General features: G+C 30.6%; 1 protein-coding gene and 1 pseudogene across 1 annotated transcript; both read left to right on the plus strand.

The window, feature by feature from the left end:
• Positions 1 to 3,948: 3,948 nt before the first annotated feature.
• On the plus strand, positions 3,949 to 9,365 carry LOC107419503 (uncharacterized protein At4g15970-like). The gene is made up of 4 exons (XM_048473100.2): positions 3,949 to 4,479; positions 7,497 to 7,859; positions 8,403 to 8,881; positions 9,110 to 9,365. The coding sequence occupies exons 1-4, from the start codon at positions 4,282 to 4,284 to the stop codon at positions 9,147 to 9,149; spliced, it is 1,080 nt and encodes a 359-aa protein (XP_048329057.1). The 5' UTR covers positions 3,949 to 4,281; the 3' UTR covers positions 9,150 to 9,365.
• A 2,880-nt stretch (positions 9,366 to 12,245) lies between these two features.
• Positions 12,246 to 20,724, plus strand: LOC112491785 (uncharacterized protein At4g15970-like; annotated as a pseudogene).
• Positions 20,725 to 22,275: the final 1,551 nt, after the last annotated feature.

Raw genomic sequence — 22,275 nt, forward strand, 5'->3', positions numbered from 1 at the left:
CTCAGGCCATAATTGGGCCGTCCGATACAATTTTTATCGAACAGTGCTTCTATTTGGACAACAGTATTTTTCTCTTTACACTGTATATCTATGTAAATTTACTAAAAGGCCCTTTTTTTTTTCTTTTTCTTTTTCTTTTAAATATTTTTTAAAATGTTATTCTTTGAGGATTTTACTATGTTCTCCAATAGAAGCTGGCAAAAAACTCCAGAGGTCAGAATATTGAGTGAGGCATCAATTATTTTTTCCGTTCGTTTGGAGATTGATAACGAGGTCAGAAAAAATGTTTGTAAGTATTGCCTCAAGTGATGAGGAGATCATAGAGTTTCTAGCAAATCTGGAAAATAATGGGGATGGGGAGACAGAGAGATCAACTGGCACTTTTTCATCTAGACGGATCGTCATGAAGGTAGACTTTATGATTGCAGTTTTTATTTTATACTTTTTTGAAATATATATATATATATATATATATATATATATATATATATATATATATATATATATATATATATATATATATATATATATATATATATATATATATTTAAAGTTTTCTAATCTATAATCATGGTTTAATCTCCTAACCACATATGTCAAGTAAAATACATGCATCATAAAAAAAGGTTTTATACATAGTGGAAGAACTATTGGAGATCTACCAATGACCTTCTCCTGGAGTTCATGGCAAGCTACCGGAATTTATGGCAAGTTGGTGCTTATGTCATTAAAGGAAGATATCAAATCTTTCTTCTTCAAAGAAATCGAACAAAAGAACAAAAGTGATTTACAATTTTGTAAAACAAAAAAAAAAAATAATAATAAAGATAAGAAAACCGCCTCGTGTAAAGAGCAGCACTCTTAAAAGAATAAAGAACATATTTTAAAAGATAAAATAAAATTTCTTAGATTAATTGTATTATTATGTAAATTTGCTTATTAATTTTGAACATTGAAAAAAATAATAATAATAAAAAGATGCCAGTATAAAAAAAAATTAAAAAAAAAAAAAAGACAAACTATGATGCCTATTTATGCAATTAGCAGGATACCTCCAAACCTTAAGGTTTGAAAAAGATTAGTTAATTAAAAAGGTTAATTACACTTTAATAACCTTTAAGAATGTTATAATTTAACATTTGGGTTAAAATTCAAAATATTTGAGCGCTTTATTTTTCTATTTGGTGCACATTGGTCCAATTATGACCAAATTGTTCAATATCAATCACGAAAAAGTATGTTCACGATGTTCCACATCTTTATATATATATATATATATATATATATATATATATATATATATATATATATATATATATATATATGTTCCATATAAATTTACAAAATATTAAATATTAAATGTATTTTTAAATTAGGTATTGCATTAAGTATTAACAACTTTAATTATTAAGTATATAAAAAGATTGATTACAACTAAATTAAAAATAGAAGATTTAAATTAAAAGATATTAAAATGCAATTAAGCCTAATAAAATTATAGTTTGTACAAATAATAAAAATAATAATAACAACAATAATAATAAAAAGAATAAATTGATTTTTGTTCTTTTAGATGTATAAACATAACATAAATATAATTTCCTTTTAAGGTGGGGGAAAATTAGTCAATTGATAAAATTAGAATGGAAGTGGAAATCTACAAAACTTACATGAAATCAAAGTATGATGACGAATTTTTTGGGTCCTCAAGAAAAATGATGATGAGGACAAGTTGCTATTATCTTGCCCAATTTTACCATAAAATATATACTTATAAAATTAAAACTATACGTAACATGTACAAATCTCGCTCAATAATAAATTTCTCTTTCTAAAAATCCAGACACGTTTTTGCAAAAAATAAAAAAGAAAAAAGAAAAGCCCACATGCTGATTATCATAAATAAATATTAATTAGTGGAGGGCCATTCCCAGAAAATCGGGAAGACAATGAAATTCCAACTTTGTCCAAGAAGGCGATTTAATATATGTTACGTAAGCGATGGAAACATATCTAGTTATATAGAAATTCTATGGTGAGGACGGTTCGCATGAGGATCGCAGTATTAGTGACGGTTTTTCATAGTATTAACGACAGTTGTTTAGAAAACCGTCACCAATATTGTGGTCCGCATAAGGACCGTCCGCACCATAGACGGACTCTCTAGTTATATATATATATATATATATATATATATATATATATATATATATTAGTACTACCTCTAAATATGAAAACTAAATTAGTATATCAATTTTTGGAATTACACTTAAAGCAAAGTCTCTTTAAGGGTAAGGCCATTGTCTAGAGCCCCATAAAGAAAGGTCTCCCAAAAATCATCTTAAATATGTATTTTTTATTTTTTTTATTTATAATATATATATATATAGCCAAGTTCAAATAAAATATTTAATATGAAATTTTCTTTTTCATTTGAATTATATATCAAGAGTTCAAATTTAAAATTATATTTTTTAATCAACGGATTTTGACAAGATTAACTTTTCTTAAATATGATTTTTAATATTTCATTAAGTATATATTTTTTTATTTTTTAAATTTTATATCCTAACTTTTTATATGATCTAATGATCAAATGCAGATCTCAGTTTAATAAAATAAGATAAATTTTACTTAAATTGAGTGCATAATAATTTAATTTTTTTTGAAAATATAAAAAGATTTTTTTAAGAACTTATTAAATTTTCTAAACTTCTACATTGGAATCAGTTAAGCATTTATTTCCATAAATACCTCTAATTAATTATTTTAGTAAATAGTCAAACAAGTTAAGTTGACATTATTCTCTAACCTTCAATTACATTAGGCACTCCTATTTAGATTATTAATATACACTAGGCACTCCTATATTAAATTGTTCTTTCTATATGTGATAAATAAATTTGTTTCCTTAAAAAAATATATATAATATATATATATATATTCTACAATGTTCAAAAATATATATATATCCTACAATGTTAAAAAGTTATTTTTAATGTCAAAAGAAAAAAATAATTATATATATATATAATTGAATATTTATTTAAAAACAATTATTTAGGGCCTCCTCTATTCTTGCTTTAGGCCTCTAAAGAGGTTGAGTCGGCATGCATTTAAGATATAGATTTGTTATTTTAGTGAAAATATGTATATATATATATATATATATATATAGAGAGAGAGAGAGAGAGAGAGAGAGAATTGGTAAAACGAAAAGTCTAATATTAAAGTGAAATGAGATGTATTCAATCATATCAAGTAGTATTTATTGATTTATCGAGGAAGAAGATTTCATTCAAATTTGATCGAATTCAGAATTTTTATTTTTGAACAATTTATCTAAATTACAATCTATTTAAAATCCCACAATTTTCATTATTCGAACTCATATTCTCATGGATACAAGTAAAAATGCTTAACTATTGATCCTTTTTATCAAATAGAATTCAGAACTTGAAAAAGCATATTTATTGTAGTTTTACCATGCGAATGTTATGACTTGACAAAAATTAAGCAACCCATAGCCCTATATGTAGAGAGAGAAAAAATAATTATCCAGTTAAAATATTTTTTAAAATTACAAAATTATAATACAATATGAAAAAGTTAAATTAAAATCAAAATGACTAATTCATATTTAATTATAAAATCAAAATATTTTTATTAGATCAAAAATGCACATATATATATATATATATATATATATATATATATATATATATATATATATATATATATATATATATATATATATATATATATATATATATATATATATATACGTGTATATCTTTTCTAAAAAACAACCCTCATCAGGAAAATAAGCCGACCAATTTAATTGATATTTTCAAACACTACTACCGAAAAATATCATCCGCCCGTGCCATGAATTTTTTCATATGTAAGAAGATAAACCAAAACTACTTTTTATTGGTTTAATTGGGAACCTAGAAAGCTAAAGGCCATTCGCTCTATATCTCTCTCTCTCTCTCTCTCTTGCACGATCTCTAATATCTTTATCCAACTCTATAGTACATGCACTTTAGCCCTCAAAAAGATTCCTACCATTTAAGTTCCGATAGGACTTATATATATTGGCCTATATATATATATATGGGGAAGAATTAACAAGGCAGATCATGGAGGAAATTAACATTTCTTTTCTTATGGATAAATAATGTGTCTGTGAGTGTATATATATATATAGAGAGAGAGAGAGAGAGAGAAAGAGAGAGAGAGAGGGGGAAGAGAAATATTGAAGAAAGTGCTGAAGAGAAAATGCTGTGCAAATCAGGTATTAATGGTGAGGAGGTTGATCTACATCATCAGAAAGGAAATTACATTTACAGAACTCGGGTGATGATGTTGGCACTGACGTTTATGGGGTTTGCGGTGGCTTGCTTTGTGCTTTCTAATTCATTGCCCAGACCTTACATGATCAGTAAAATCTTTGCAACTGACAGTGCCTTTAGATCGGTTAGTTTAAAACTATTTAATTAATATAAAATTTCTCTATCTATTTTTTTTACTGCAATATTATAATTGATGTTTCTTTAATTTTGTGAGTTTTTTAATTTGCTGCATGAATTAATTATTTTTGTTTATATTAGAGGACTTGTAAGGTGTTTTTGTATTATTAATTTTATATTATTATTTTGCGTTTGAACATATATATGAAATAAATGATTAACATGACCATATGATCTGTTTAATCTATATTTTATTTTTTTGTTCATCTTAATTTCCTATTTATTGAAGAAGGACAATAAGAGAAGAGAACAAAGTGAATGGTTTGTTTAATTAAGGATGGGTGAGAAAAGATTCTTTCAACAAAATAATTATTAAAAAAAAAAAAGATGGAACAGAAAAGAAGAAAATAAATGGAAGACTTAAAAGTTTCACAACGCGAATTCCCATCCCCATGTCCCAAATCGCAATATCAAAAAAGAAAATTAAAACAATAATAACTTGTTAAAATTTGCAATACTATACTACGCTAGCAGTTTCTTATCAAATTAATTAAGATTTTCCAAATAATATTATTATTTTAAATTATTCATCTTTTCACAATAAAATTTATATATAAAAAAATTAGTGTTATTTGAATTTAAATGGTATAAGTGTATAATTAAATGTAAAATTGTTCTGTAATAATAATGTATAAAAAAATTATTTATTGCTTATTACTTAATTATATATTTTATAAACTATTTTATTTTTGCTTTTTAAAAAAAAATTTATAAAACTTTACAATATTTAACCGAGTTTTTATAACATTTAACTTAGTTTTTAAAAATAAACATTTATTTTGATAATGTTTAAATTATATAAGTTTTTTTTATAACATTTAACTTAGTTTTTAAAAATAAACATTTATTTTGATAATGTTTAAATTATATAAGTTTTATTTTTATAACATTTAACTTAGTTTTTAAAAATAAACATTTATTTTGATAATGTTTAAATTATATAACTTTTAACATTCATTTTTAAACATTATCACCAAAAAATGAATTTTTTTAAGCATTATTTATATTGCTTATATGTTTATACTTATTTTCACAATCTAAATGGATCTAAATAACTAAAATATTTTTCTTCAATAGTAATAAATAAATAAATAAAATAAAACAGTATATAAGAGTACGTGAGGGTGAGGGTGAGTGGGTGACAAAGCTATTAAAAATGGTCGGTCCAGAGGACTATCATTGATGATGCATAGTTAGTCAATAAAGCTAAAGGCATTAAAAATCAAATAGAGCGGTGGACGAGTGGACGTCTAGACTTCTAGTAAATGCCTGCCTAGGATATATATTCTATAATCATTTCTATATTTATGAGGAATATTATCATTATTGGTCTTTGAACTATATAATCAATACCATTTTAGTTTTTAAATTTATTTTTTTGACAATTTCATTGTCAAACTAACTTCAACAATTCATCTTAGTTCTTAAATTATATAATCAATATTACTTCAATCTTTAAACTTATTTTTTTTGAAAATTTCATCTTCAAACTAAGTTTAACAGTTCACCTTACTCCCTAGACTCTTTTCCATCTTTTATTCCATCAATTTAGAACTACAAACTCATATACTTTAAAAAAAAGGGGGGGAAAGGATAATGAAAAAAAAACCTCAAACATGAAACAAAATGTTTTGTTTTTGTATGCATATCAAAAGGATGATTCAATTTGCCAAACCAATTACCATTAGCGAAAAATCACTAATTCAACAATATATTTTTAAAAATGCAAAAACTAATTAAATACCAATTTAATTAGAATTTGATTGATTGATCCTGATGTATTATTATGGTTGGCATTTATGCTTGGATAAATTTTTTCCTCTTCCATATTATTTTAAATCTCATTTATAACTAGTAAATTAAAAGTTTGTAAAACAAATGTAGGCCACTATTCTGCAATGAAAGGAAAAGTTTAAATTTCAATAATATTATAGTTATTTTCAGTTCATTTTTTAGATTTGCAAAGAAAAAGGAGGGGGAAATGGACAACGGAAGAAACAATTAAATGTCTTTTAAAACTGGCTCACATTTAAAGCATGTGAATTTTGCGATTCCAAATGGATGGAAAAAGATCTAAGGACTAGAGCGAATTGTTGAAGTTAGTTTGAGGATAAAATTATCAAAAAAAAAAAATTAAGAACTTAGGTGACAATAATAATATAGTTTAAGGATTAAAGTTAATTGTTGAAGTTAATTTGAGGATGAAATTGTTAAAAAAATAAGTTTAAGAACTAAGATGATATTGATTATATAGTTTAGGGACTTTGGTAATAATATCCCTAATTATAATTATCAACTCCTAAATTTATTATACAATATTATAAATTTCCCTTTTATTTTATATATTTTTCATGCATAACTTTATATTTTAGTTTATCGCAAAACGCATATGCCTTTTTTTTATACCATATGAACTCCTTTATTTTATATAGCAATTTTCTATTAGTTTTTTTTTTTTTTTTCCTGATATTACAACATTATTGAAGATAAATAGTTTACCTAATATTGCTAATAGATCTTTCAAAAGCTTAAAGCTAATTGAATTTGTAGATAATATCTTACAGCCATCCTACTCCTATCCAACTGCTTATGCTATATAAATACCTATCATAAATCACAATATAGTAATTATTATTGGACTGACTCTGTGGTGTGTCCATCATAGTTATACCCTTGGAGTCATGGGTAAGGAAACAGCGATTTTGCCACAAGCAATAGTTTCTTCTCTTAACATCATATCCAATTCAAATGATCAAATTAATGAAACCGTTAATTTCATCATATAATATGGTAAATATAAAGTTAGCCATAAAATTCCTTGTAGAAAATTATATGGTAATATTTTTCTCATGCATCAACTTATATATTGTCTTTGAAAGCAAACATAGATGATATTCTTTCAGTTTCCCATATTGACTCTGGTTTTAACTTTAAACTGTCCAATTATGATATATATGTTTTCAGGGCATCAACAAGACTTCATTAGACATAGTTCTAAAAAATGCTTCAATGAAGGACAAAACTGTGATTATAACAACCTTAAATGATGCGTGGGCGAAGCCAAATTCAATATTTGATTTGTTTCTTGAGAGCTTTCACATAGGAAAAAATACGCAGAGGCTGTTGAATCATTTAGTTGTAATCTGCTTGGATGAGAAGGCTTTCAGTCGCTGCCTAGCTTTACATCCACATTGTTATCAACTCCACACCAAATTCAATTTTTCTCGTGATGCATTTTTTATGACTCCGGACTACTTAGAAATGATGTGGGGGAGGATTAAGTTTCTGGCTGTTGTTCTTGAGATGGGATACAACTTTGTGTTCACGGTACTCGTATTCTCTCTTCAAAACTTTATTCATATATATTATCATGTGGACCTAATAAGAAATTGATTATATATTTTTTTAATATTTTATATAGGAATTTTAGACAAATTTTTGTACAGAAAACCTCCTATTACATGTAATAAGATGCATTTCTCTGCTTTTAGCATGTAATCGGAGGTCTCTGGCCAAAAGTTTATATATGGAGAATTCTTTGATAAAAATTTGTATGCATCTACATAGTTCTTGCTTATTAAAACCATCAGGATCTTTATTATCTTTAGATTTAAAAATGTATTGATAAACTATACAAGTTTAATGAAATATTTAAATTTTATAACGGCAAAGCAACCTTATATAAACTTATATAAAGTCTAAATTCATCTTCTTTAAATGGTTCTGACATGAAAATTTTTATATCTCTGCGTACTTATATACTTATAAAATATTTAAGGACAAAAACCGCTTAACTTTGAATAGTATTTTCCTATTGTAATATAAGGTTAAAGTTTTTGCTAACATTTTTTTAAAAATAAATAATTTCAGGATACTGATATAATGTGGCTACGAGATCCATTTCCACGATTTTATCCGCACGCAGATTTCCAAATTGCATGTGATTTCTTCTTTGGAAATTCTTATAATGTAAATAACAGACCAAATGGAGGATTTGCTTATGTGAAATCTAACAGCAAAACAATTCAATTTTACAATTTCTGGTTCTACTCCAGAAAATGGTATCCACGTCGCCATGATCAAGATGTGCTTAATAAGATTAAACACCACGAATTCATGTCCAAGATTGGATTACAACTTAGATTTCTTGATACTGCTTACTTTAGTGGGTTTTGTCAGCGTACAAGAGACCTTGGCCTAGTTTGTACAGTGCATGCAAATTGCTGTGTTGGCCTAGAAAACAAAGTTCATGATCTTCAGGTTTTGCTTCATGATTGGAGAAGATTTATGTCCTTGGATCCAATTATGCAATTACCAAATTCTTCATGGAGTGTTCCACAAGATTGCAGGTATATGTATAATATATATATATATATATATATATATATATATATATATAATATTTTTTTCTATTAATATTTGTTGGATGATAACGTTTTAAGAAAAAAATTAAAGTTTGCTAGAATATTTATGAATTTAGAAATCTATTTATGTATATATGAATTTATTTTCTTAACTCGTTTTTTGTTGGTAATGAATTTTGTTTTTGTTTCCAATGCATGATTATTGCGATCAAGAACATCCTTCCAGCGTGGCTATTCAAGAAAAGGAGATTAATAATTCTCAAAAGGGGAATTATTAGAGACCATGATGATGGTAAAGACACATCTTTAGTGGCAAAGTGTAAGTCTTAATTTGACTACAATTATATTATTGTACATTAATTGGTAAATCCTTGCCCATTGGTTGTATTATAAATGAAAAGAGTTTTTTTTTTGTTTTTTTTTTTTTTTTGGGGTATGAAATCATACTATATTTATCAAATAAAGGGCTATAACAATTGTTTGACAAAATTTATAATTATTTAAAAAAAAAAAAAAAAAAAAACCCAAATACAAGTCAGTAACTTTGTTTCAGTGCAAGGTCTATTCTGTAGTCTTCAGCATGCCAAAATTCGTAATTGCTCCTGTTAATTTATTGAATCTGTCAATTATAGACAAATATCTATATAGGCATACACACACATAGGCAGGGGCGGAACTACCCCATAGCCTGGGGGGCCATATCCCCCTAAAGTTTTTTATTTTTATTTTTTTTAATATATATGGTTTTTTCAATTTTTTAGCATAACAGCTGTATAATTGTCTTAAATTATATATTTGGACTCCTAAATTACAGTATTTACTTCTTCTTTTTGGTTATTAATTAGAAATTTTAGTTTTTTTTTTTTAACATTATGATTAGAAAATTTAGTTAAACTAGTGAAAATTTTGATATTATTTCTTTATATATATGGTATACTTATGGTTTAATGGAAAGTATTAATGGTATTTCCTTTTCTGATTAATATTTATTTCAAGCAGTATTTTGTAAAATTTTCATATTTCATTATTTTGTTTTGTGTTTTACTATCAAGTTATCAACATTCTATATGTTAAGTTATATTTTTTATTTGATTATCATATTTTTAAAACAAATATTTTAGTTTTTGTATGTTATCAATTTTGTTCACTAAAGTATATTCTCTTTTATTATTCTAATAGTCTTTTTTTGAACAAACCGAATCAGATTTTTCAATAAGCTTATATAGATGTTAAAATAATAAATTATATGAAATTTTATAAAAATCAGTTATCAATCTTTTTAAGGATTATAAATATAATAGAAAAACTATATCATCAATAACAATTTTAACTTAATTTGAACATTCAAAAAAAAAAAAAAATTGTAACTTGGCCCCTTAAAGTTGGAATCCTAGCTCTGCCCCTCCTCATAGACATTCATGTTGCTCTTCTCACCTTCTCTATCTCTGTTTCTTGTTTAGTATTAAAAGGTCAGGTTTCAATTTCAATATATATATATATATATATATATATATATATATATATATATATATATATATATATATATATATATATATATATATATATATATATATTTTTTTTCCTAATAGTTTTTTTTTTCTTTAATTACTTTGTTAGATTCAAGCTAGAGGCTATAGGTCAAAAGTCCACTAGATATTGAAGTTTGATTTTCTTGGAATGAAGCTTACGCTTAGTTTGGTTTGTTGTAGCTTCTAAGAAAATCAAGTTTAGGTGTGCTGCAAAAATAATCAGTTAAGTATTTGGTAAACTTTTACTTCATAACTATATAATTCAAAATCCGTATTTGAGTGTTTGATAAATAATAATAATTAATTATTTTTATGGTATATAATGATTAACAAGTACATTATTTATCGTTTCTTTACTTATAGTATTTTAATTATGGATAAGCAAAGAAGCTAAAATTAGAATCTCAAACTGGTTTTTTTTCTACTTTTCAAAAACAATTGCTAGAGAAAATAAATTTTTGTAAAATCGGAACTTTAAAATTTTACCAAATTCTTTGATAATCAATTTTGAAACTCCAAAACAAATGCCAAACAGAGCCTTAGAAATCTTCAAGAAACACCCAAAAATACCCTGCTTAGACTTTTCTAAGGACCCAATTTCTTGCTATGTAAATTTAGTAAATTTGTTAATTATATTTTAGGATTCTATTTACATTTTAATAAATAAAAAAAGGGGAAAATATATTCTACCTAAACTCTTCATCTTTTGGGAGAAAATAAAGATGATTTGAGAGGTAGTAAATAAAATAATAGTATATATCTCTCACATCACAAGGGAATTGGTTAGATTTCAAATATAAAATTTTTACTAAATATCATGTTCATGGAAAATTCTATATTATTGGACAATTCTAGTAATAATAACTTTGATGAGTGTTCGCAATCACATGACGATTAAAGAACATGCACTCATCTTGCCCTGTTTAGACTAGAGTAGCTTTTAGTCCACGTTAATTTAGAGTTAAAAGAAATATAAATTTTAGATTTTATTAATTAGCTAAAAAAACCATGTAAACTAGAAATTATGTATATGTATGTATATATGACAAAATCAAAACACAGCATGTGTATTTTCCACACAAAAAAAGTAACCTTTTTTTTTTTTTTTTTTCAATGGAAGCATATGAGAAATATTTTTCCTTTCCTTTTCACTTGGTTTTATATTAGTGTACAAAAATGTTAACAAAATGAATGGATAACTTATTTATATGCTTTCTTGATCTTTATGAAAAATTAGAATGAGCGTAGAAAAACAAAGAAGGTAGCTAGATATATGATCAAGTTTTGGATATAAAAACTAAAAGAAATACAAAAATAAAAAAAAGGGCAATTAGCTAAAATTTGTTTCAATATATAACTATCAGTCAGAATATTAAACTTGAAAGAGTACAAAATTTATGGCATGACGATTGAAGTTCTCAAAACCCCTCCAGACAAACTATTTTCATCCATACATTCTATTTTGTGATTTGAAATCTCAACAAGGTCATGGACAATGCTGAAAAAATCTTTATGCGTAACAAACAAATGGAATCATGAAAAGCAAAGAATTTATGTAAATAAATAATTAGAAAAAGGAATATGCCGATAATGACAATACAAATGGCTGCTACTTTGTCCCACTCATCTGCTTTTATATCATATATTATTTTCAATCTCATTATCACAATCTTCTCGCTCAGAAATTCCGCATTAAGGGTATTTGAGGACCCACCGAGAAAGACGAGCAAGACTAAACTTGGATGCATGGATAAATACAAAATTTCTTACAAAAGACTTAAAAAGAAAAAAAAAAATTCGTTGACGAAAATGTTAATTAGAATATTAAACTTGGATGCATGGATGAATGAAAAATCCCTTCCATATATAGCTATTGGTTTACTCTCGTTTTTAAATATTTACACACAAAAATCTAGTTCCGCCATATGTGGACTTAGAATTGCTATTTATTCAATTAGAATTTTTATTTTAAGTCATTATGTATGATATTATCCTTTTCACTTGTTATGTCTCTGTAACTCATCTTATCTGATATTTGAAATATGTTGTATCATGTTGTAGATTTTTATGGACGAATGTATATATTGATCAACTTTAATCTGTCAGGATATGGACTAATTGATGGACTTCTGAATAATAATACAAATATATATATATATATATAGAAATTCTACAATACGAATGGTTTATATGCGCATTTTAAAAGATTCTATATATATATATAGAGAGAGAGAGAGAGAGAAAGAGAGAAACAGAGGACAGAGGAAATGGCATCGAAACTAGAGGAAGAGAAGGGAAATAGCAGAGGAAAAAGAGTAAGGGCAGTGAGGATGGGTGGTTTGGTGTTGTTGGGGATGGCTTCAGTGGCATGGTTGCTGCTTTCTACTTATTCAAACTCCTCATCTTATTCTTATGTACTCTCCCAACTTTTCGCTACCAACACTTACTTTTGGGCAGGTAAGCTTTTTTTGAGTGTTGTCTGTTTTTTATTTTTGTTTTTGTTTTTACCTTTTGTTCTACTGCTGAATAAAGGAATTAATTCTTGTTCTTCTCTTTGTCGTTTGTTGCATTTTCATGTTTGTTTTTGTTGTTTTTCTGTTTAATTGATGAAGGAAATCAAAGAGGATTTATGGAGTACTAGCCAATTTCTTGTATAAATACGAAGATGGCTCACTCATAAAAACCACCGTTTGAGTTATAGAGTTTGAGTCCCTCTATCCCTATGACCAATAGAAAATCCCTCATCCCGATATAAAAAAAAAAAAAAAAAAAGGACTAGCTGATTAGACCACTTAGTCTTAATTAAAATAATATATTTTTTAAAAAAATAAAATAAAATAAAATTTTCTAAAAACACGGTAAATATATGTATAGATATATTAATATGAGTCTCTTTTATATATTTTTCTATATTAATTTGATTCCAAATAATATGTGTATCCAGTTCAAAAATATGCATATTGTCTAATTACTTAATCAAGAACATTTCACTTCAGATTTTTGTGAAAAAAAAATAAAGAATTTCAAATTTATAACTTTTAAAGCTAGCTTAATTTGTTGTTTATCTAGACAAAACTAATTGGATTTTTTTCTTCGGAAAGAGAAAAATATTGCAAACTATGATTTCATCTCGTATTAATTATTCAATTAAGGTGTATGCTTTTCAGGGAATTGACAAGATTCGATTAGGGATGGTTCTAAGAAATGCATCAATGGAGGACAAAACTGTGATACTAACAACTCTAAACGAAGCATGGGCAAAGCCAATTTCAATGTTCGATCTGTTTCTTGAGAGTTTCCTCATTGGAAAGGTAGTAACCTATTTGGATGAAAAGGCTTTCAATCGGTGCTTGGTTTTGCATCCTCATTGTTATCTTCCTCGAACCAAAGGAATCAACTTTTCAAATGATGCATTTTTTAAGACCCCAGGCCACTTAGAAATGTGTGGAGGGGGACTGAGTTATTGGCTACTGTCCTTGAGGAGGGATACAACTTTTTATTTACAGTATTTATTCGTTGGCACATGAACATTATTTATACATATATAACACAAGAAATTATTTCTTTTGTTTTAAATTATCTTCCAATTTATAAGTAATATCATATTAAACATGACAAGTTATGTAAGGACCCGTCCAGAATTCTTTTCCGGAACCCTAGATAAGTCCTGATCCCAGGGAAATACCACCGAACCTTCCAACGGAAAATCCGACAGCACCTCCCCTAAGGGTAGGACTTACCAAAAATTACCTGCACTGAAAACACACTTCTATATTCATCCCCTTGTTCCTTCCACAATACTACAAATTGATTCCACAATTTTATAGCACTTCACAGGAATAACAATAATCCAGTGCATAAATAAAGCATAAGTATCCAGAATAGTATACAGAGCTTCATGAAGTGCTATTCAATAGAAAATACAACAAATATGAAAGAAATATTACAACTGAATTGAACGAGTACAAAGGTACTTCTCGAACTACGATAGCGGCGGAGATTTGGTTTGCTCCGGAAGAACGCCTATCACCCCTTGCACCTAAGGGAACGGAATTTAAAAATGTGAGATGCTAATTATCTCAGTGAGCGACCCTAGCTACTGAACACTTTTAATAATAATAATATAACAAATAAGGGAATTTAATTTAATATCGACAATTAAATAGATAAATAAATAATAATAACAATTGAAGTAATATTTTCTCTCAAAACTCTCACTATTCACTCTTTTGGAAATGTTCCCCTTTTAAAACATTTTCACAAAACCCAATATTCATATTTCCCGAAAACCAAAGGATCAATTAATTTAATAAACAATAGATAAATATCCCAAATATAAATAAATGTAATAAAATATGATAAATAATTTTGAACACTTTGGGTTTGAAATTTTATCTGAAAATTTACACTTGACGCACCACACTATATACCAGTGATGCCCTCCGATACCCAGCGTCCCAAGCACCGACTGGCGAGGGATTAAAGAGAGAAACTTGCAAACGGCACTTCGGCGTCCCAACAGTACTGCTGCTGAAACCGTCATCCTGGCCAAGGAGGAGGGCGGCTGTGGCCAATATCAAACTTGCCTGCCCACGGTCTAATGGCAACTCACGGGAGACATAATAACTTGCGTGCTAATCACATATACACCAGAACACCAATACTATATGAATGCGTCTAAAATAATTGTTAAATTAATTATAACCTTACCGTTTTTCCAAAATTACCGTGGAAAATATACCAATTTCAATTTTTACCATCCCACATATTTTCCTTTAACCAACCCGGTACGAAAACATCGATAACAGTAAAACAACAATTTTTCTCGTAACACGAGGTTCAACAAATAATATACCACGAGCATAATTATAAAAATTAAACCACCAATTTAAACAAATAATTTCCTTAAATATTTAAACCAATTATGCCCAAAAACAATATTAAAACCATATACGATTTGTTACTGAAAATACCTTACTCATGCGTAATAAATAAAATTAAATCACAATAAATAATAAAATCGGGGTTTCTGAATAACCCAAAATTCCATTTAGCACCAATAATGTAACACCCCGTCCCGAATCGCACCGGAATCCGTGCACGTTGACCGAGGTTGACCGTTGACCGAAGGGGGTCAAAAGTTGACTTTTTGACTCGGTGAGAATTTTGAGTTGACTAGGGTACGGTGGCGAAGTGCATGATGCCCTGAGTTCGTAGACTAGTAGCACGTCGAAAACGGAGCTACGGTTTGAAAGTTATGGGCAAAACAAGTTGAAGTGTAAACTGTCTAAAAGGTGCCGGGAGTTGACTTTTTGTTGTGATGTAATTGTGAGTTGACTCTTGTATGGTTGTAAAGTACTCATCGATACGAGTTCATAGACTAGCGGCACGCTTAAATCGGACATGTGGTTAAAAAGTTATGGACGTTTGAAGTTTACCGGATACCGTATTATTTTAATGTTTTTGGGTCGTGAACAGTGAAATGCCACGTGTCAGTTTCTGATTGGTCCACGTGGCATGAACAGTGTCACGCAGGGTTTTAATTTTGAAAAACTCTCGGGGAAGAGAGAGAAAGAGAGAGAAGAGAGAGAAAGAGAGAGAGGAGAGAGAAAGAGAGAGAGAGGACCCGCCGGCCGCCGGTCATTTTCACGTTTTTCCGGCCGAGTTACTGTACACGCGCCGGACAGAAAGCTTGCCCACCTCATTTCCGGCAAAACCTCCAAATTTCACGGCGAACGGCAGCCGGACGCGCCCGGATCGGACGTCCGAAGTTTGGCGGCGATTTTTCCCCCTCCACCGCCGGCCACCGCGAATCGGCACTATTCCGGCCGATAAACAGTACACGCGCCATACACCCAGCATCCTCTCCTCAAGTCCGGCCTACCCACCAAAAATCACGGCCATCGGACCACCGACGCGCCGGGATCGGAGCGTTTTCCGGCGAGGGGTCGAAAATCTTCAAACGGTGATTTCTCCGCCGTCCGACCTCCGTTTTGCTCACCGTCGGTCCCGTTGGATTGCTCTCCTCACGATCTACAAATCTGCAAAATTTCACAGCAAACGGCCACCGTCGGAAATTACTGTTCCGGCGACGGTTGCCGGTGACGTGGCGGCCCGCCGGAAATTACTGTTCCGGCGAGTACCCCGAAAATTCCGGCCAGCTCCAGTCCGCAGTGTTCGACCTCCTGAACCCAAATCCGACTTCCGTTTCCACCAATTCGCGACGGTTTGGGAGAATTGCAGAGCCGAAACCCGAAAAGCTTCCCGATAAAATTCAAACCCCGTCGGGTACGATCATCGAAAATTAAGACCGGATCTGTGATTAGCATCACTCGAGCTTCAATTCGGTATATAACTCGTAAATTCTAGATATCGTTTGTGTTTTGACCCCCCCGGGTACCGGGTATTATTTACCCGAATAAAATATTAATTTATTTGACTGTCTGTGAATTTTGTTCTAGGAGCACCGGTGAGTCGTAGAATTGATCCCGAGTGGATCATGGGTTAATTGCGTGCTCCAGGTGAGTGACCCACCTTCAAATTAATTTTGGGGAATTTAATTGATGAATATATTATGAGTGAATTAAATATTTGGAATTTAATTTCTATGTGCCAAATATTTATTGGATTTATTGTAGAATTATTTATGAATTTATTGGATTTAAGAAAATGCGAATTCTACAAATTTATGCCATGTGGAATTATTTTATGGTTTTGAGGATTTTGAAATTGGTGTGGTTTTAATGGTAAATTGGGCACGATTTGATTTTCAAATATTTCAAGGAAAATATTTGGTTATATTGGTGATTTCAATTTTTATAAAATATGCCCATGGAATATTATGAGATTTGATTATGATATTTCGAGAAATTATTTATGCTATTGGGAAAATGTGGATATTTGAATTGATGGATTTGGAAGTTGGTGGATTTGAAAATCATGGAATTTATGGTATGGATTATAAGGAAATTATGGGAAAATTCCCGGTTCAAGCGGATGGATTATGCCCGCTATGTTTATGAAAAATGTGAAATTTGTTTTATAATTTAAATTGTGGATTTTATGATTTTTTAGATGCACCGTGCACGTACTGGTGTTCTGATTATGTGATATGGTATATGTGATATGGTTAGTGTGCACACGGTTGTGATTAGAGCGCAGGTGGGTGTGATTAGCGCGCAGGTGATGTGATTAGCGCGCAGGTGGGTGTGAGTAGCGCGCGGTTGATATTATGAGGGTGTCCTGTGGATGCCATCGGAGAGGGCGGCCACCCCCCTTTGGCCGGGACACCAGGTTAGCAGCGGCGCAGTGGGACGCCACGCGACCGTATGCCGGTTTCTTTCTATAACCTCCTGTCTGGCGGTACCTTGGGACGCTGGGTACTGTTGGCGCCACTGGTATATAGTGGGTGCATCAAATGATTTTCAGAACTGTGTTTTAAAAATAAAATGTTTGGAAACTGAATTGGAATTAAAAATATAATTGTTACCGCTTCTGGTATTTAATTGATGTCTTGGTTTTCGGGGAATATGGATAAAGGGTTTTGTGAAATTGTTTTAAAAGGGGAACCTTTCCAACTGAGAGAATTGTAAGGGTTTTGAGAGAAAATATTATTTCCAAATAATTATTATTTATACTTATTACTGTGATCTTTTATGGTATAGTAGTAGGGTCGCTCACTGAGATGATTAGCATCTCACACTCTTAAATTCCGTTCCTCTAGGTACCAGGTTGTCGGTGTTCACTCGGAGCGGACTTGATCTTCCTCGCTGTTTTAGTTCGGCAGTACCCTGTTATTCTTTTATTGCAGTTGTAATATTTCTTTCACTCTTGTTGTATTTATTTTGCACTGGATTACTGTATTTATTTTTTAAGTGCTGCAATTTGTGGAATCGATTTGTAGTACTGTGGGAGGAATAAGGGGATAATTTTAGAAGTGTGTTTTCAGTGCAGGTAAATTGTGGTAAGTAAATCCCTTAGGGGAGGTGCTGCCGGATTTTCCGTTGGAAGGTTCGGTGGTATTTCCCTGGGATCAGGGCTGTCTAGGGTTCCGGAGGAGGAATTCTGGACGGGTCCTGACAAATAAACATACACGTACTTATAAAATAATAATTTTCCACAATTATAATTAACTTGCACCACATGAGCATAATTTCAAATATCAATTAAACACCAAATAAATATAATTAATTACCCCAAAATATTTTTGAAGGTGGGTCACTCACCTTAAGCGCGTATATCAACTAAGATCCTCCGCAGGATCAACTCCACTACTCACACGCGCACCTAAAACAGCCACAGTACACCAACCAAATATATTAATATTTTAATCGGATAACTCCCAAATGGGTACCCGGGGAGCGAACACAAACGACAACTAGAAATTACGAGTGATATACCGAATCGAAGCTTGAGTGATGAGGATCACAGATTCGGTCTCACTTCCCGAAGATCGGACCCAAGGTGGCCGAAATCTCGCGGAAAGCTTTCGGGACGCTGGCACACCGATCCGGGTCCGGCTCTGATACCACTGTAACATCCCACATCGGTTGGAAAGGGGAACGAAGCATGGCTTATAAGCGTGTGGATACCTTTCCCTTCAAGAGGCCTTTTCCTGTGACCTACCGTTGTTCTGGGGTCGGGAAGAGCAAAACCGTGCGGGCCGGGCCCAAAGCGGACAATATCTTGATGCGGGTGGTCTGGGTTGTTACAAGTTATTATAATTAATGATATAGAATTGAAAATCTAGTTTATGATGTAAGCCTAATGCTTTGCGCTTGTTATCTCATCGATATTATGTAAAAAGGGCTCACTACTTTGGACATAGTTACCTAAATTAGTATGGTGGGAATAAAAATTCAATTATATGTAGTTCAAAGTAATATATTTTTTGAATTATATGTAATTGAGCGCTGATGTGTATCATAATATGGGAACAAATCTATGCTCAACATAGGAGGAATTTATATATATATATATATATATATACACCATGCAATATAAGTATATTAATGCATATATACAATGAGATTCAGGTAGGGATATCCACAATTTTTTAATGTCTGGATAAATGGATTTGATCATTTGTTTGAGTCATTGGATTATATGTATTTAATGTAACATATAAGCAATTTCATGCAATCTATCGTTTTAAATAATTATGCTCACTTGAACACCAGTTAAAAAGTCATGGATATCCTCATTTAACTTTATTATATATATAAAGTGTTTTATGGTGTGAATAATCTACACCATAGAATTTATATATATATATATATAACACTTTTTTCTACCTAAAATAATATTAATACCTAATAGTTAATTTTTTTAATCAATCTAATAATCAAGGTGGATATCTGCAAAGCAAAAAGTTGTTCATTTTCTTTTTTAATCGCAGGATATTGATATATTATGGCTACAGATACATTTCTACATTTTTATCCAGATGCACATTTTCAAATTGCAAGCGATTTATTCTCAGGAAATTCATATGCTATAAATAACAAACATCCAAATGGAGGATTTAGTTATGCAAAATCTAGGGGGACAATTACATTTTACAAGTTCTTGTACTACTCTAGAAAAAGGTTTCCAGGTAATCATGATCAGATGTGTTTAATAAGATAAAACATGATAAATTCATTAAAAAGATTGGATTACAACCAAGATTTCTTGATACAACCAAGACTTTGGTGGGTTTTGTGAACCTAGTAGAGATCTTAACCTAGTTTGCAGTGCACAATGCATGGAAATTGTTGTATTAGTCTAGAAAACAAAGTTCATGATCTTCAGATTTTGCTCCGTGATAGGAGAAGATTTTTGTCAATGGATCCGAGTATGCAACCACATGATTCATGGAGTGCTCCACAAGATTGCAGGTATTTATATAATATTTTTCTATTTATGTTTGTTGGATAATAATAAAAGAAATTAATTTGCTTAATTATGAATTTAGAAACCTAAACATATACGGCATTATTTACACATCCCATGTCAGGACCCGTCCAGAATTTCTTTCCCGGAACCCTAGACAAGCCCTGATCCCAGGGAAATACCACCGAACCTTCCAACGGAAAATCCGGCAGCACCTCCCCTAAGGGTAGGACTAACCAAAAATTACCTGCACTGAAAACATACTTCTATAATTGTCCCCTTATTCCTCCCACAGTACTACAAGTTGATTCCACAAATTTCAACACTTCAAAAAATAACAACTCAGTGCATAAATAAAACTACATGTCCAATACAGTATACAGAGCACTATACAGATAAATGCGGAATTTATACAATGACAGATAAAGAAGCAATACAAGATAGAGAGGAAAAAGGGGAGAAATACTTCTTGAACCTTCGGCAACGAACTGAGACGTTGGGCTCGCCCCGGACAATCAACGTCTCCAACCTGGACCTAGGGGAACGGAATTTAAGAGTGTGAGATGCTAATCATCTCAGTGAGTGACCCTATCTACTATACAATATAATATCACAGTAATAACGTAGATAAATAATAATTAATTGGAAATAATAATTTCTCTCAAAACCCTTACAATTCTCTCAGTTGGAAAAGTTCCCCTTTTAAAACATTTTCACAAAACCCGATGTTCATACCTCCCGAAAACCAAGGAACCAAATAAATTAATAAACAACAAATAAATAAATAAATATCCCAAATATATAATTAAAATATAATAAATTATAGTAAATAACTTTGAACACCTTTGGGGTTTAAAACATTATTTGCAATTTACACCGACGCACCACACCATATACCGGTGATGCCCTCCGATACCCAGCGTCCCGAGCACCGACTGGCGGGGGGTTAAAGAGAGAAACCTGCAACGGTCACTTCGGCGTCCCGACAGTACCGCTGCTGAAACCATCACCCGGCCAAGGAGGGGGGCGGCTGTGCACAACAAACTTGCCTGCCCACGGTCCAATGGCAACTCACGGGTGAAGTAATAACCACGCGCTAAACCACATAATAACCGCGCGCTACCACGTGTCCATACACCATACACCAGAACACCAATACTGTATGAGTGCGTCTAAAAATAAACATTAATAATCAACCGTACCGTTTTCCAAAATTACCGTGGGAAATATATTAAATTCTCACACTTACCATCCCACGTATTTTTATTTAACCAGACTGGTACGAAACAGCGATAATAACAAACCACAATTTTCTCGAAATACGAGATGCAACCATAAAAATACCGCGGGCATAATTTATAAAATATAACCAAATATTTTCGTAAAATATTTAACCCAATTATGCCTGAAAAATTAATACTGAAAACCACGTACAAATATTACCGAAATACACCTTGCTCATGCATAATAAATAAATTAAACCACAATAAAACCATAACCAATTTGTACCACATGAGCATAATTTAAATACCAATTAAACATAATTAATTGCCCAAAAATGATATAAAATCTAGACACAAACAATTACTGAAAATACTTGCTCATGTGTAATAAATACCATTTAATCACAATAAAATAATAATCGGAAATTTTCTAATGACCTCAAAATTTCATTCAGCACCAATGGGTAAATATATATATATAAAATAATATTTTTCCCGATTGTATTTAAAATACGCCACATGAGCACAATTTACAGATATCAATTTAATACCACATAAATACAATTAATTACCCCAAAAATATTTTTAAAGGTGGGTCACTCACCTGGAGCACGCAATTAACCCATGATCCACCACGGGATCAATTCTACGACTCACCGGTGCTCCTAGAACAAAATTCACAGACAGTCAATTAAATTAATATTTTAATCGGGTAAATAATACCCGGTACCGGGGAGGTCAAACACAAACGTTA

Source organism: Ziziphus jujuba, chromosome 2 (assembly GCF_031755915.1).
Source record: "Ziziphus jujuba cultivar Dongzao chromosome 2, ASM3175591v1".
NCBI lineage: Eukaryota > Viridiplantae > Streptophyta > Magnoliopsida > Rosales > Rhamnaceae > Ziziphus > Ziziphus jujuba.

Coding starts and splice junctions, on each gene's coding strand:
- LOC107419503 (XM_048473100.2), top strand. CDS start 4,282: ATGCTGTGCAAATCAGGTATTAATGGTGAGGAGGTTGATCTACATCAT. Junction 7,860..8,402: donor GATACAACTTTGTGTTCACG/GTACTCGTATTC, acceptor AAATAATTTCAG/GATACTGATATAATGTGGCT. Junction 8,882..9,109: donor AGTGTTCCACAAGATTGCAG/GTATATGTATAA, acceptor ATTGCGATCAAG/AACATCCTTCCAGCGTGGCT.